At 42.4% G+C, this 17,881-nt stretch overlaps 1 protein-coding gene across 2 annotated transcripts in view; it reads right to left on the bottom strand.

Moving 5' to 3' along the window:
- Positions 1-17,881, bottom strand: part of PRSS12 (serine protease 12) — an 87,108-nt gene that overhangs the window by 25,909 nt on the left and 43,318 nt on the right. For both annotated transcript variants that reach the window (XM_075543884.1, XM_075543883.1), the window contains exons 7-8: positions 15,041-15,237; positions 10,234-10,375 (exon numbers count right to left, since the gene is read on the bottom strand). In XM_075543884.1, the coding sequence (XP_075399999.1) occupies positions 10,234-10,375; positions 15,041-15,237 (339 nt within the window). The remainder of the gene's footprint in view (positions 1-10,233; positions 10,376-15,040; positions 15,238-17,881) is intronic.

The raw sequence follows: 17,881 nt of genomic DNA, 5'->3' as shown, positions 1-17,881 counted from the left end.
TCCACCCTATGAAGACAGCTATTGCATATTTACTTGTGTTCATATGCACACCATATGCAAAAGGGGCACTGGGATAAAAGGCAATTCCTAGTAAAACATTAGAAAGAACAGCAATCATAGAAAGCTTCAAAGTTATTTACCTTCCAGACATTCAATGATGGAAACAACCTTCATTAAGTTCTGGCAGGAAGACAAAGTGAAATGTACATCCCGCTTAGAGGCGCTGCTCCAGCACATTTTCCGAATGTGGTATGCTGAGCAAACACATGGGCGGCCGTCCCAGCCTGGGCTGTCTAAGTGCCTGTAGCCTGTCTACTGGTCTACAAGTGCAAATGTCAGATTAAAAAAGAAGGCTCAGCGTCCAGTTTCAGAGCTACTTTCTCTTCTGGTACCCACAGTACTAATGGCACGCATGCGTTGTCACTACACGATGACACGTTTTAAGTAAAAAAGAAGCTAGCTCATTAAAATTTGGGCTAGAATTCTAACATCAAAATGACTCCAGTTAATGAAGCTAAAGTTATTGGGCTTTCCTTGTGCTAATCTTTGAACTCGGGGAAAGTAGTTGATTGAACTGGATGATCTGAGCGATATAGACCTACAGTCCCCTTTCGGCAAGGAGACATGGGCTCACATGTTTGTAGCGGGCACCACATTCACGGCATACCGAAACCCAGTCCTTTCTTCAGTATTAGTCATGGCTGTTCTTACATAAGTAACAAAGGAAAAAACTATTCAACCCTTTAAAAACATTAGAGCCATGGAAGATACTTCCCATCAGACAAGTAACTAATAATATCTTTAAAGTTTTTTTCTAAATATAAAACTCACTCAATTTTTAATTAATTATATCAAAATTCATAAAAGATTTCCAACCCACCGAACTGTGATTTTCCTGCATTCGGCATCATTGCATGTGCTTCGTGGGTCTGAAGAGGACTTTATAGATTGGTGTCGGACAAATAGGATAATATCGGACTTACGGGACTGATTTGGACTGGCCTGGGATGTTTTCTCAATATTCAATTGCTCTTGTTTATAAACCTCTTTCTTATTCCCATATGAGTCTCTATGAATTTGTTTCTCTAGTCTACCTGGACTAACACATGAGGTAAATGATTGTGTGTGTGTGCGTGCGTGCGTGTGCGTGTGTGACGGTGTTAGGTGCCACTGACTACTGTTCCCGCTCATCGTCACCCTGTATACATGGGAGGAAACACGGCATGGTCTTGGGCCATCCTCACAGTTTTTATTGTGTTCAAACCCATCGCTGACGCCAGTATCACCTCATCCTGTTGAGAGTCTTCCTCTTTTTTGCTGTCCCTCAACTTTACCAAGTGTGATGTCCTTCTCCAGAGACTGATCTCTCCTGACAACATGTCCAAAGTATGTGAGATTCAGTCTCCCCAGCCTTGCTTCCAGGGAGCATTCTGTCTATACTTCTTCCAAGATAGATTTGTTTGTTCTACGTGTAGTCCACAGAATTTGCAATATTCTGTTCCGGCACCATAATTCAAATGCCTCAGTTCTTCTTTGGTCTTCTTAATTCAGTATCCAAGTTTTACAAGCATACGAGGTGACTGAAAATACCATGGCTGTGGTCAGGAACACCTTAGTCCTCAAAGTAGCATCCTTGCTTTTCAACACTTTAATGAGGTCTTGTGCAGCAGATTTACACAATGCAGTATCTATATTTATACATCAGTCTTTTGGGCAGTTTATATTTCTTCCTGAGCATGGAATTTTTGGTAAAAAAACATTTTTCAAAGTTCTTCATGTATGACTGTATTACAGGGTAAGTCTTTAAAATGCAAGTATCCTTCTGGAATCTATTTCTGGTTAGCATTAGGATAAGTCTTGCTTTAAGGTTATTCCTTAAATTCATGCTCATTTGTCCCACAAACATTTGCTGCTAATTGAAAAGCCTTTTAAAATTTATTTATCATTCTAAGAAAAAATGCAGACCCTTTCTTGGTCTCAATAGTCCAGTAATTCCCAAACTTGGTTACATCTTATAATTAAGTAAGGGAGCTTTTAAAAATAGAGCAAAGCATGACCGCAGTAATTAAAGTAGAATCTGTGGGAGTGAGGTTGAGCATCCTCGTACATAATTTTCCTTAAGCCCTTGCCTCCGTCAGGGTCCTCCTCCAGCAAAACAGAGTAGGAGAGGTACATGATGGGCCTTGCCAAGCTAATATATAAAAAAAAAACCATCAAAATCAGTGATTTTAATGTACAAGCAAGGTTGCGAAACACTTGTTATAGTAATTGGTGTCATTGACCTATCGACAAGGATGGCAAGTTTTTAGTGTGGTGCCAATATCACATGATTTGAGTTTAAGATGAATTGGAGAATTAAGCCCCCTTTCTAGTACACACACACACACACACACACACACACACACACACACACACACACCCCAAATGAGATAGGGGAGAGGACATATTTTCACTTGTAGTAGTATTTTATGTAGGAGCCCTGATGACAAAGTGGATCACAATTTGGGCTGCTAACAGAATGGGCAGTAGTTTGAAACAATCAGGAGCTCTGAGGGAGAAAGATGGAATTCTCTGCTCTCATAAAGATGTACAGAAGATCATAATATTGTATGTATTTTCTCTTCACTTACTAGGTCTTCTTGTTCTGGTCAACACTTCACTTTTTACATAGGTCTCAATATTTGTAAAAGTTATTCCTAGTACTTTTGTTTATCTGGTTTAATTTTTTTAGGTTTAGAGACCCTGTCAATAAGATTTTTTTTTAATTCTCTAGATATACTGCAGAAGCAGTGATGGTTCATTTAAAGTATTTTATTCTGTTAAACGAATATGTATTTCTGATCTTTCCAGTTGGTTCCCTTGAGCTGTCTGGGTAGACAATCACCCACGCCATTCACATAACAATCCTTCCTTTACGACACTACTACCCCAACACTTTCTTGCTGTTCAGAATATGAACAGCAAAACCTACACCAAATCACAGTTTGAACATGTTGCTCAATAACATCGACTGCATTCTTCAGGTTGCAACTATTCTTAGCCTTCGTCAATCGTTCCTCCTTATACATTCCCTGACCCTTAAGATTCCTATCTAAGTTTTCAAACTGCTGTGATTAATTTGACTCCCTGCAGATAGCCCTTAAATGAGAATAATGCTCAAAGCAGACGTTTTTTACTAGTTCAACTAACCTATTACATGTGGTTTGGGGGAAAGATGAGGCTTTCTACTCCTGTAAAGATGTAGTCTCCGAACACCCGCAGGGCAGTTCTATTCTCTTCTGTAAGGTCGTTCTGGATTGAACTCATCTCGAGATGGCAGTGAGTTTTAGTTTAGCCACACACACAAACACACACAGCAAAATATACGGTGTTAACTAAATGTCTTTTAATTCAAACACCAGAAACCCAAACCAGCATTTGCATTAAAAACAGAGTTCAAAAGGAAGAAAGTTGTGGGCAAGAACAAAAGGGAAAAGGACTCCCATCGAGTCAATGAAGTGAGGACTGGAAGGGTCCGGTAACAGAGGAGCCTGCACGAATGGCAGGAAGCAAACCAAGAGTACATTGTCGAATGGGAGACTAATACGTTCTGTCAGCTCTCTGGGAAACTACAGTATAATGTTCGAGGAAACAGTTAAATTGACATTTTAAAGAAATGTACAAGTTAAGAAAAGAGCAAATAAATAGCATTGGCAATTTTTCCCCTTAGATTTAATTATCAAATTGTGTTGTATATTTTGTCTTTTATTACTTACTTATCAACTAAAAGAGTGAGATACAGCGTTTTTATTTCTTTCCAAAGAAACATTCCTAATATGCAGTTCAAGAACAATCCCGTATCAAAGCATTTGCTACTGGATTCGCCCTAATAGAATGGCATTTCCAGCACAGCTATGCGGTCTATCTCCATACGTTTAACTGCTCCCAACACATTCACTATCAACTCTTCAAAACAGTATGTTGTATGCTAAATCTTGTCAGGCGCGGTGCAGTGCATCGTTGAGTGTTTGTTCACGCTAAGCATCTATACATTAATTACCATTCATATTTCCTGGGTTTGTTACTTCGTGTCTGCATTTCCTATTATGCAGCGGCTTGTACCGGCACTTTGAACCCATGCATCCGATACTAATCCTGCAACATGATAAAGGTGGCTGCAGGACAGAGCTCTGGAACTTCCATTAAATAAGGACACGGCCTTTAGACAGCTTGAAGTAAAACATCACTTCACTAAAGATTGTTAGCAATTTGAAATACACATGGAGAAAAAGATGTCATGCCTCTACATCTGTAGAGAATTGGACATCCCCTCACAGAAGAGTCACAAGGAAGAGATGAGCCAGTCAGGGTGCAGTATAGTACCAATGAAACATACAACTTTCCTCTAGTTCTTTAATGCTTCCCCACTATCATGATCCCAATTCTACCTTACAGATCTGACTAGACCAAAACATGTACACTGCTATAGATAAGAGCCCGAAACACAGGGAATCCACAGAAGATAAACCCCTCATGACAAATAATGTAAATAGAGATACGAGGAGGGCAAGGAGGAGGTAGGGGGAGAAAAGGGGAATCTACTACAATGATTGACATATAACCCCTACCTCAGGGGGGTCAAACAACAGAAAAGTGGGTGAAGGGAGACAATGGATGATGTAAGATATGACCATAATAATAATTTATAATTTATTAAGGTTCATGAGGGAGGGAGAATAGGGGAGGGAGAAAAAAAAGAGGAGGAGCTGATACCAAGGGCTCAAGTAGAAAAAAAATTCTTTGAAAATGATGATGGCAAAATATGTACAAATGTGCTTGACACAATAGATGAATGCATGGATTGTGATAAGAGCCCCCAATAATATGATTTAAAAATAATAAAATAAAGATGCTGAAAACAGTAAAAAGAGGTCATGTACTAATCACATATCTCTCTGTGTGTACTAATCACATATCTCTCTTGTGTGTGTGTGTGTGTGTGTGTGTTCTTATATGAAATCCCATTTCAGCACACTGGAAAATTTTTTAAACATTTGAATATATTTACATTTATTAAATAACTGATTTTTCTCATTAAATACTCCCTGATTAAAAATTCACATATTGGCTAAAATACAGGGTTGCCCAATTTGTTACTATCATTACACCGGCACTATCATTACATTGACCTGAAACTGTGGTCATTTATGTAAGAGTAACAATAAATCTGAATGTAGGCCAACCTGACAATTTAAGTCATCCTCCACAACTCACTGCCATGGAGTCAATGCTGACTCATGGCGACCCCCTGTGGGTTTCCAAGACAGTAACTGTTACAGGAGTAGAAAGCCCAGTCTTTCTCCCAGGGAGCTGCTTGTGGTTTCAATTTTCAACCATACACATCTCAGGCCAACTCATAACCACTACAGTACCAGGGCTCCTAGACATGCCCAAATTTAAAAACAAAAACAAAAAAACAGTGACCATGGAGTCCATTCCAACTCATGACAATCCCATGTGTTGGAGTACAACTGTGTTCCATGGGTATTGTGTGGCTTTTCATGGTGTTTTCAAAGGCAAACCACCAAGCCTTTTGCCTGAGGTACCTCTGGGTCAGTTTAAACAGTCAACAGGTGATCAGTTAGTAGTTGTGAATTTAACCTTCTGTGCTACTGAGGCTCAGTAAAGCGAAATTCCTTGGCATGGCTCTTCTATGCATAATCTTTATAGCTCCCACCAAACGATTGATGAGACCATACAAATGGGTCAAAATTCAAAACCCACAGCCATCAGGCTAAATCCAACTCACAGCAACTCTAGAGGGAGAATCGACCTGTCCTTGTGGGTAACTCTCTATGGGAGTAGATACTAAGAGAGGGAACTGGTCAGTTTTGCCATTTCAATGGGTGTAAAACAAACCATTTCCGAAGCAGGTACAGGAATCCCACTACCATCAAGAAAGAAGAGCAGCCAGTGGATAGACGGCTGCCGAAAGTGGTGCAGGCACCAGAGCTGCAGCACAAAGACCATGAGACAGAGCCGAGGAGCAGCACGGAGACCACGAGGAAGGAATGAGTAATGCTGTGGGCCATTCAGCAGGAGACTGGTTAGCAGAATGTGGTGCCCTTTGGGTATTTATCAGCTCTAAAGGAACTTTGCAACACTTGCCCAAGCCGGACAGAAACCAACAGGTCATGTGGCTGTGAGGCGAGAACCAAAGAGAAGCAGCCTGCCAGGAAGGCTGAGAAGGGCCATTGTGGGCAAAAGAACTCCATCTTTGGCAGTCTGTAACCTGTAGTGCACCTCATACCCCCACAATCACGAGGACGGGCTGTGAGTGCTGCGGGGCTTACTGTACCCAGCAAGGAAGCGGGGTGCCATGAGAGAGATGGGTGGGGTCAGAAGAGCATAAAGAAGGTTGGAGGGTAGAGGTGTACCTGTCATCCCCCGCGTGTGGATGGAGGATTTCAAGTGTGGCCCCCACTCCACTTCCAGACTCTGACAGCCAAATGAGGAACTCCATTTCTACAGCGGGAAAGCAAAAAGGATGGAAGGCCAACCCACATATCTATCTGTGAGCTTCTCAATGCGCTCCAAGGTCTCTCTAATTGATTATTCAGTAATGGAATCCTTTACAGCAGAACAAGTAAAGCATGAACCACGAGTTGAAGGAGAAAAAAACTCTCTAATGTTCTCTGTAACCAAAATGAAAGCAAAAGAAAAAAATACTGACACACCATTAAGACAAGTTACTCATGAATATTTCTCAATACATCATTTCTTTAATTTTTTAAAAAAATCAGTCCTAGAGTGTCTGGCTGCTGATTGTAAGATGAGCATTTTAAGGCCACCAGCCACTCGGCAGTCTCTGAAACACAGAGGGTCCTTTCCGTTCTGTTCTGGGAAGTCACCATGAGCTGGAGTTGACTCAATGTCACTGAGCTTGGTTTTCTTGGTTATGTTTTGACAGTTAACTTTTCAAGTTTGGCCTGATGCGAGGGAAAGGTTGGGGATTCTTATGGACAGTTTCAAGAGCCCTTGTGGTGGCACTGGCTTAGTGTCGGGCTGCTAACCCAGAAGCTCTCTCCTCCTGTGAAAATCCGTGCCCTTACAGGGTCACCAAGAGTCAGAATTGACTCAGCGGGCATAGACAGCTTCGCAGCTCACTCAATGCGGGAGCTACAAGAGGACTGACCCGACCTGTGAGCACATCAGATTCATGAAGCCCAGGAACTCCCCTAGTACCTCGTCCTATGTGATTTATAAAGACTGAAGAAGACCCTGATTTATACAATATATAGGCCATGGTTTCTCAATCCCTGAAAGACAAATAGTACTTTAATTCTAAAATTGACTTTCTGCACAGGGGGCATAGGAGAAAAGCTACTAAGTGCAAAAGTTCCCAGGGTAAGGTCCAGGCACTCTGTCAGAGATCAGACCCAACCCAGGGATTCATATGGCAGCCAACTGAACAGAAGGGAAACAAAAAAGAAGAGGACATGGGGTGGGGAGACAGGGCATTAACCCACCCACGGGGAGGGTATTGGTTATGTCTCCACAGGAAAGGGAGAGAAGGGCCAGATTTCAACCTGGTACGCCAAGACTTGAAGGCAACATACTGGCATGAAGCAGTGAACCAACAGAGAGGTCTGTGGGGCTGGGGCCAATCCCAGCTATGTGGACCCTCCCCAGAAGAATCCACTACAGAGGACAGCACTGAAGAGACAGATTGGGGCGAGGGGTGGGTTTGCTCAGAACACACTGGAGCAAACTAAGAGGGAAGGAGAGAGAGGTGAGAGGGGACTGCATCCTGGCCCACCAAGCCCTGAGGATGATAGTCCTGCTCGAAGCAGCCAATGCACACAGAGGACTGTAGGGCTGGCCCCACCACAAGATACGGCATCCCCTCACTCACCCATATCACTATGGGGGAACAACACTGGAGACACAGTGTGGGACTGTGCCTGGTCTGATACACCCCTCCCCCCCTCCCCCGACATACACACACACACTGGGGCAAAGCATGAAGGGAACACAACAGAGCAGCAAGGGGAGTAAAGCAACCAAGTCCCCAAAGAATTCCCAAAACAGACTTTGGGGGCAGGGCTTGGCACCTCATCAGACTCGATCGGAAAACATTCATAAAGGTCAACAGTCAGACCTGGAAGTACTTATAGTGGCGATTCTCAACCTGTGGTTTGTGATCCCTTCGGGGATTGAACAACCCTTTCAGAGCGGTTGCCTGATTCATAAAATTAGCCAAATTACAGATATGAAGTAGCAACGAAAATAATGTTATGGTTGGGGGGTCGCCACCACCTGAGGAACTGTATGAAAGGGTCGCGGCATGAGGAAGGCTGAGCACCACTGATTGATAGGCTCTTTTTTTAACTCCCGTGTCTATCTATATAATAGGCAGGAAAACAACTCTGAGGAGAAAACAATGGGACCAAAGGTTCTGGAGGAACACGGGAGATGGGGAAGAGGGAGAAAGGAAGGGGATAGCCAACAAATCCAGCGACAAAATAAAACAAGTGATCTAAAAATCAATGGGAAGGAGAGCATAGGATGCCTGGTGGGGTTTGATCAAGTACAACGTAGCCAAAAGGAATTACTGAAAGCCAAATAAAGGTCAAACATGATAGTAGGACAAGAGGAAAGTAAAAGGAAATAGAGGAAAGAACTAGAAGGCCAAGGACATTTATACAGGTTTAAATGCAGGCACATACATATGTAAATATATTTACATATAACAATGGGAAATCAATGTGTGCGCATATATTTATAGGTTTATTATTAAGGTAGCAGAAGGACATTGCGCCGCTACTCAAGTCCTCCCTCAATGCAGGAACACTTTGTTCTAATAATCTGGCATTCCCTGATGCTCAGCTTCCCGACAGGATCACTGCAGACAAAATGGGTGTGTAAGCAAATGCGGTGAAGAAAGCTGATGGTGTCCAGCTTCCAGCTATTAAAAGATATAGTCTGGGGTCTTACTGGCTTGAATATAAACAAGTAGCCATCTAGCAACAAAGCCCATGTGGAAGGAGAACAACAGGTTGTGTGATCATAAGGTGTCAACAGGATCAGGTAGGTATCAGGCATCAGAAGACTCTAAACAACCAATCATCTCAATGAGAATGAGGTGGGGGAGTGCGGAGTGGAGACCCAAAGCCCATTTGTAGGCAAGGGGACACTCCCTCACAGAAGGGTCACAAGGAAGGGACAAGCCAGCCAGGGTGCGGTATAGCACCGACAAAACAAACATTTCTCAAGTTCTTTAATGCTTCCTCCCCAACCCCCACTATCATGACCCCAGTCTGGCTTACAAATCTGGCTAGACCAGAGCATGTACACTAGTACACAGACAGGAGATCCTGACACGGGGAATCCAGGACAGATAAATCCCTCAGGGACAATAATGTGAGTAGCAATACAATGAGGGTAGAAGGAAGGTGGTGGGAGAAAGGGGGAACCAATATCAATGATTGACATATCACCCCAGACACAACACCCAGGGTGACAAACAACAGAAATATGGGTGAAAGGAGACTGCAGATGGTGTAAGATATGAAAATAATAATCATTTATAATTTATCAAGGGTTCATGAGGGTGAGAGGTTGGGGGAGGGAAGAAAAAAATTAGGAACTGATACCAAGGGCTTAAGTAGAACAAAAATGTTTGAAAAGGATGATGGCAACATATGTACAAAGGTGCATGACACACTGGATGTATGGATTGTTATAAGGGCTGTAGGAGCCCCCAATAAAAATATTTTAAAAACAACAAATAAAAGTAAAACAAATGGGAGGAAAGTTATCTTTCCACTTAAATGTCCTTACCCTATTTTCTTCATTTGCCCAAGAACACAGTGAGCATTTGGTATCATTTCAATAACTCATGAGTCTTAAAAGGTAAGACTGACATGACATAACTCACCATGTAAAGGTGGTGAACTACTTAGACTAGGAAAGAAACATTATTAAGAGTAAGATATATTTGATTATTTTCCTATTAGAAATAAAAAATTCATTTGATATGTGACATATGTGCATCCCTTAAGAGAAGCTGGAACATTTTAAATAGACTTGACTTAGTACTTCTGAATAATTATGAATCAAATCAGCATACTGCCATGAATTTTTCAAGTGAATGATGGCATTTAATTTTAGGTAGGAAATAACTCACTAGACGAAGCCTTGAAAGAAAGATGTCCATCAGGCAAATCTCGTAACTATAGATGGTTTCCTTACTTGTAACCAAGCTGCCGACAGATCACAGCTGCATCCTTATCAGTCCATCCATCATCACAAATTGTTCCCCACTGGCCATTGATAAAGACCTCCACGCGTCCTTCCTTCTTATTTTCTCCATCCATCAGTCTGACGGGAAAACCTAAGTCATGATTCAAAAGCATTAGAAAAGGCAGAACAAGCAAGCTGATGCTAAACATGAGTGACTTTACAAAATAGCTTTTCCTTTCACACATCATCAGCTATAAAGTCCTCTGGGCAGTGTCTGTCAGGGGGGCTGAGCTGTGTGGAGCTTCGCAGAGCTGTGAGATGTCAGAGTTGCGGGTTAGGACAAGGAGCCAAAATGAAAGAAACAGCCAGGCCTTTAATCACTTGCTGGGAAAGTAAGCAGGAGAAAGCCAACGAAAATACCTATTCAGCCACCCCCCCCACCCCCACTGTTCCTTATTTCCCCAGGATCAGCGCTCAGGCCAGGGTCAGGTAGATCAACATAAACCTGGGGACTCATCTGAGTGCTGAGGGAACCCTGAAAAGGGGAGTCCCAGTTTTGTGGAAGCCCAGCCAATGGGCAGAGGAAGGGAAGAGGAAAGACGTGAGTCCTGAGTCAGTGTGAAGAAAGCATATGCCAGCTTCCCCTCCCCTGCCCCTGGACACACGGGCTTCAGCACAGCGGCCTGGGCAAGGCTTCCATTCTCAGGTGTCTGGGAATGCAGATGTGAAAAATGGCATGTCGAGGTGGGCGGGGGTGTGCTTGGCTGAACTTTCCATCGGGGATTGCAATGCATTGACTGTGTATCAAGCCTAGTTGGGAAAAGTAGCTAGCATTCTCCTTGAGGTCTGCCAGGTAAAACACTCACAATGGTTTAAGGTGCGGCCAATGGAGCCAGCAGCCAGACTCCTGAGTAAAATTTGAGAGAGAGTAAACTATGTCCATAAAGAACCATATATGTTTTGAGGCCTTAAGGTCAAAGGAGCGCACCTTGTTCATCTCGGTGTCTCCAACAGTTGGAAACATGTCTAGCAGACAGAGCGCGTGCAGTAGCTGTGAACGTCGGAATAAAGAGTGAATAAAGCTTCCGCTCTCCTCGCAGCCTCTGGGGCAGAGTAGACCTGCTCCCAGAGCTCCTGAGAGCGCGCGCACATTAGCGCAGGAGAAGACAACTTCACCGCCCTTTCTCAGAGCGCCTGGTGGACTCAAACTGCTGCTCCTTCCTATAGCAACCCAAGGGTAAACCCACATCGAATTGTGAATTAGTTTACTACCGCTAACTTCTAAGTAATAAATGGACATTAAATGAGGATAAAATTGAATAACAAAAGGACATTTTAAAAGGACATTAGATTGGTGGTGTTTTTGTTTCCTCTGTGAACATAGCTAGAAAGGTGTACTTTAAAGCTCAGATTTGGGGGAAGGAATAGATAGATATATCCTTGGCATACATGAATAACCTGAAAGAGCCTGAGAGCCCTGGGGGTGTAGTGATTACGAGTTGGGCTTCGATCCACATGGTCAGCAGTTTGAGACCACCAATAGCTCTAGGGGAGAAAGACTGGGCTTTCTACTCCTGAAAACAGTTACAGGCTCAGAAACCCACAGGCCATCACTATGAGTCAGCACGGACTCAATGGCAGTGAGTTTGGTTTGGTGTTTTTGAATGAACCTAATGCTATGACAATGAATAAAGAAAAGGGAAGAAGAATTCATGACTTTGACTTATAGCATTGCCAAATGCATTAAATATAAGGTAAATATACCATAAATTGCCCAAACGGGGAACTACTGTTATCTATCTTGGAAGAAATAAACCCAGAAGGCTCCATGTACTTTGGGCATGTTACCAGGAGGGGCCAGGCCCTGGAGAAGGACGTCATGCTCAGTGAAGTCAGCTACACAGAGGACGAGCCTCAGCAGTATAGGATGGCACCATGGCGGTGACAATGAGTTTAAACATAACAATGAATAAGAGGACGGTGTCTGGCCACGTTGTGTTTCATTCTGTTGTACACAGTGTCTTCCTTCAAGGTGCATACAGTTTAAATGCTTATAGTCATGAAATTAAATCTGGAAAATTAGATTGTACTAATACTTAGGATTTCTTCTTAATATAATACTTTCCTTGTTTGAGTAATAAAATTAAAGAAACTAAAAGATAACTTAAAAATGCTTGAGGAGACTAAGCAAGCCTACAGCATATTTAATTTTATATCCCAAACTGTTTATTAGACTTATATTTTCATTTCCCCTCTAACCATGACTGAATATATTAAAATTAGAAAACCTATTCAGACTCATCCCGACGCTATAAGACAGAGCAGAGCTGCCCCTGTGGGATCCCAAGACGGTCAAACCTTTATGGGAGTACAGAGCCGCATCCTCTCGCATGGAGGAGCTGGTGGGGTCAAACTGCTGACTGGTTGGCTAGCATTCCAACTCATAGCCCACCATTCCAGCAGGGCTCCGGAAAAAAGGTAAAGGATAGCATACAGCTGAGTTAGAATTCTAACTCTATGCTAAAGAATTAAGAGGCAAGCTCGTTTTAAAGAAATATTTGATAGGACAAACTATTTAGAGGGTTACACTCTATGCAGTATTAAAATGAGAAACCCACATGCCCAGCACCCCAGAAATACCCCGCGCATCCACACAGACATTAATTAGGTTCTTACTAGGATTCCTTTTGCTGACCTAGACAATTGTTCTGAGCACCCCACTTACCAAATTTCCAAAATTAGAAAATGTCATTTGAGCTTCAACTCGTCTTAAAAATAGTTTCATGAACCTTCAAAGATCCAGAATTTACACTTTAAATAACTGAAAATTTTAGTAGCCCAATAGGCTATTATTGTACTGCCCAAAGAAGTACAAACAAAGAAACTTCTGTTTCTTCAAAGATGCTGTTCATGTCACTATTGTAGGATTATATCTAAGCTTCATTTTAAAATATATAATATTATCTAATAAGCAATGCAACAATGACTTTTCTGAGTTAAAGAAATAGGAATATGATTCTATGTCAAAAGAATATTTGGCTCAGACAGAATGTTCTTCAGACAAATGATTTTAGTTAATAGACACATTACTGAGATTGGAACCTATGGGTTTTGTAATAATGATGGCATATTTTATTAATAATTATTACCACCCAGTTTTGAATATTTAAAAAAATACATCTAGAATCTAGAATTAAAAAGACTTTCAGGGGAACTGAAAAGATGAGCTGTCCTCACCATACAGACATATTTAACCTCAGGCTATCAGAGAACTCGTTGACACCAGTTTTCCAGAGGAAGCCAACCTGAAGAGAACAGATCTTATCCAAACACATGCTACCTACCTGAGGCTGAGAGGGCTCATTCTTAGTAAAGAGGTTCTAGCTCCTTCAACAATTCATCATAAATCCTCAATAAGAAGGGGGTCAGGGGGAGAGGGGGTAAAATTAAAAGAAAACTGGCAATGTGGTCTCCAAGAGATAGATTAAAATGTATTTCTACTTGGTATCATTAGTTTCAGTGTTACCATGACCTACAGTTTACACTGTAACGAGGAATCAATCATTTCCTGTTTGGAATATTCAAAAAGGGGATCGAATGGTTTCTCTATTTTTAGAACCTAGAAGGTGTATACTTGATGGTCTCTAAACAGAAGGCTGCCAGAGGGGTTTGAACAATCGCCAGTGGCAACTAGAGAGGTTAGATAGGAAGCAGAGGGGCTGGTGAGCTTAACAGGGAGCGAGCCCTTTGAAAAACAGGATGGTGGAAATGGCCGCACAACTTGAACAACGTCATCTATGCCACTGAATCGCACGGGAAGAAACTCCTGAATTGGCCGAAGTTCTGCGGTGTATGTTTTTAACAACAGCAGCTTAAATAAACTATGGAAAAAGAAAGGAATTGGTGTTACCATGAGGAGAAAAGGGCAGGGCACCTGTGGTGGTTGCAGCTCAACTTCATTCAGTCACAAAAATAAGTGTGCCGACATAAAAGGGAGCTATGGCAGCAGCCCAGCAAGTACTTTGTACCTGTGGTTCTATATGGCTCCTTGTCAGATGTGAAAGATTGTCAGGGTTGTTGAGGATGTCAGTGATGCTCTCTGCTCATGGGGCGGGGTGGGAGGGGGGGAAGTCACTGTCTGTAAAATGCTCAGGGTTGTTGGAGGAGCTATAGACTTGTCGACAGTCTGTAAGTGTGAAGGGTTTGGGAACCGGGGAACAGCAAAGATCCCTGAGGAGTTTCTAGACTACCTTATCAAGCAGAGTAAACTACTAATTCCAAAGGAAGGTTCGCTTAGGAGCACACACGGAGGGTCTGCGGCTATCCAGGTGGCAGTGATGGAAACCCCATGGGCCACATCTGTTCTCCCCTGAGAGCTGGGACCTACTAAGAGGCAACAGGGAAGACCCAGGGACCCCCGGACTAATGATGAAATGCATGGGAGTCTAGGGGTGGTTATTCTTTCTTTTTTTATACTTTAACATTGTTCCTCCAGCTCATTAACGTCAACGGTAGACCAGGTAATGAGGGGATAAGGGTACAGAAAGATGGCTTCTTTATCCCCCCCTTGCAGATATACATAATTACAACCATGGGGTGGGGGAACTCGGGCTCCCAGGTAAGGAAATAGATGAAGGGGAAAAATCCATAAAACTGGCCGGCAGCTTCCAAAAGTTACTTTTCTCAACGGTTAACACTTGAAAATCGAGAATTTCAGCAAATGTGCTGTCAAAGAGGTGGAAGGAGAGGAACATTTCACACTTCAGACCACACCGGAGGCGCAGAGGCTGAGCGGTGACAGATGCTGGGGCCTCACCCTGAGAAAGTCTGTGTCCGTGGCCCGCCGGGTAGCAGGCGAGGCCAACGTCTTCGCGGTGGCTGCAGTCGTGTGCCCCCCACTGTCTCCTGGAGCACTGGAGGACACCGGTCTCCTTTCCCGAGCAGCGGACATCATCCAGCCAGATGGGCCCGGTGCTGTCTTCAAAAGGGCTTGCTGAGGCCTGCTTGCCGTATCTGTGGCAACAACAAAAACATTTTGCACAGAACGGCAATCTCTTGCTATAATGATCCACAAACCAGAAAACAAGCAACCCAACGGGGGGAACCTGACTCTAAAAGCAGTGGTCGCTACAGCCCACCTTTAAACCCTCTGAGCACCTTATATTCATTTACAGTGCAGCTAATGAAGAATTGGCTCGTGCGATTCATTCTTGCATTCACTCACCTACTAGGGAGAATGGAGAAAAAGAAAAAGATCTCAATTTGCTAAAATCGGTATACTTCCAGAGAGAGAACTCTGTGAGCTAGAGAGCAAGACTGCTTCTCGGATGCGTGACTCTGATCAGCCGTCTGAGCTCATTCCACTCGCCTCCTTTAGGCCTTCTCTTAAGACCTCATGATTCCCAGAAGGTGCCTTGATGGGACATAGGTTATGAACTGGACTGCTGACTGCAAGGGCAGTCCTTTGACCCCACCACCATGCCAAGAGAGAACGCTGAGGATTTGTGCGCCCTCACAGATGAACCGTCTGGAAACGCCAAAGAGACGGCTCTACCCTGTCCTGTAGGGGTCCAATGAGTGGAAATTGTCTTGATGGCACTGAGATGTACTCTGATTTCTAAAAACCCAGAAACCCAAACCTCACTGCCCTGGAGTCAATTCTCACTCACAGTGACCCAATAAGGCCAGAGCAGAACTGTCCCCGTGGGTGTCCAAGACTGTAACTCGTTACGGAGCAGAAAGCCTCATCTTTCTCCCAAGTTGGTTTGATACAGATATCAAAAAGTATTTCCTTCTCCAAAATGAAAGTTACGTATTAGTAAAATGATTCCTCAAGTACTGTTCCTAATCTGTGATGAAAATCACTCCCTACACATCAAAACAAGAATGACAGAGTTCTTAATTTTCTATAAACCCAAATCAAACCCTATTGCTGTCTATCCAACTTGCATCAAACCTATAGGGTAATGTATAACTGCTCCACAGAGTTTTGGAGCCTATCAACCTTTGTGGAAGCATGTTGCACATCTTCCTCTGAGCAGTGGCTGGTGGGCTCAGTCACTAATCTTTCAGTTAAGTGGTCCCACGATTAACTCATCTAGCCACCAAAGCACTTTTGGCTTTTCCTAAGATGATATGAACTCAATGTTGTGATTTTCATAAATTAAGTTTGTGTTTCATTTAATTTTATATAATACTATGCTACAAACAACAACAATGAAAGTCATAATTTGCATATAGTATACAATTCATTGCTTAATTCCTACAGTGACTCTATCAACAAAGTAATAACTGCCGGAAGGATTTCCAAGACTGTAAATCTTCACAAAAGTCGATTTTCACATCTTTAAGAAGTGGCTGGAGGGTTTGAGCCAAGCACTTCATCGCTATACCGATAGGTATTCTTTATATAATGCATTACCTGTAGAAATAGGAAAGAAGTGCAGAAAGAAGAAATTCAAAATCACCCTGCCCCTTCTTTCATCCTTTCATCAATTTTGATTTTTTTCTGCTCTGCAAAATCTAAAACTCCAAAAATCACTGAACTAAAAATTCTTTAAGTTATAAGAGTCTATGAAGTTCAAATCTTCCTCATAAATTTTATACAAATCCTTTACCTTAACATGTGACTTTATGATTTCTCTACTAAGAATGGAGTCCTTTGGGCGCTGCAAGTTATTAAGTACTTGAAAACTAACCTACAGGTCGGCCGTTTGCGTCCACCCAGAAACAAATGCACTCCTTGCACTGGCAGAGAAAATCCAAAGTATGGGAAAATTATGTGCATTTAATTTTCATGACAGCATTAATTAAAACAGGAGAACTTAAACTAACCAAAATATTAAGTAAATCATGGCATGAACATTGAACGGGCATTTTATCATTTAAAAATTATAACTATGTAACAATATAAAGTGAAAAATAAGCAGGAATACAAAACTACATGTCCTGAATTTTCAGTGGTCGCTGGTGGCATAGTGATTCTGTGTTGGGGTGGGACTCGCAAGGTCAGCAGTTTGAAACCACCAGTTCCTTAGGAGGAAGATGGGGCTTGCTACTCCCTTAAAGAATCACAGTCTCAGAAACCCACAGGGGCAGTTCTAGCCTGTCCTATAGAGTTGCTGAATCAGCATCGCCCAAATGGCAGCAAGTTGTGTTGTTAATCTTAACACTGTTTCTCTGGTTAGAATCCCATTTGGGAAGAGTGGTGTTATGTTAATGGACATGACTAGTGGAGGGTGTGTTTTAAGTCAATCTCTTTTTGAGAAATAAAAAGAGCTTAAGCAAGCAAAAGGGAGCGGCAAGGATATGGAGAAGACCCATGCCATGCCATTTGAAGATGGCCCAAGAGCACCCTGAATTTGGACTTCTAGCCTCCCTATTAGGCTATAGGTGAGAAAATAAATTTCCATGTGTTAAAAACAAATGAAAATTTTAAATGTTCACTATTACAGGTGATAACACATTTCAAACCTAAGTTGTAATGGTAATGGTTTGCTAGTGAACAATGCCAGCTATTTTCTTATTTTTTCTCTTTCCCAAATGTTCCTTAATTTTACTGACTTTTATGAATTAAGGGAAAAACCTGTTTAAGCAAGGCCTTGATTAAGCATGAGTAAAGGTCTATCTTTAAGGTTAGTGAATTAGCTCTATTTCA

This window comes from Tenrec ecaudatus, chromosome 3 (assembly GCF_050624435.1).
Source record: "Tenrec ecaudatus isolate mTenEca1 chromosome 3, mTenEca1.hap1, whole genome shotgun sequence".
Classification (NCBI taxonomy): Eukaryota; Metazoa; Chordata; class Mammalia; order Afrosoricida; family Tenrecidae; genus Tenrec; species Tenrec ecaudatus.
The sequence above is the reverse complement of the archived record's forward strand: the minus strand, read 5'-3'. Positions and strand labels throughout refer to the sequence as shown.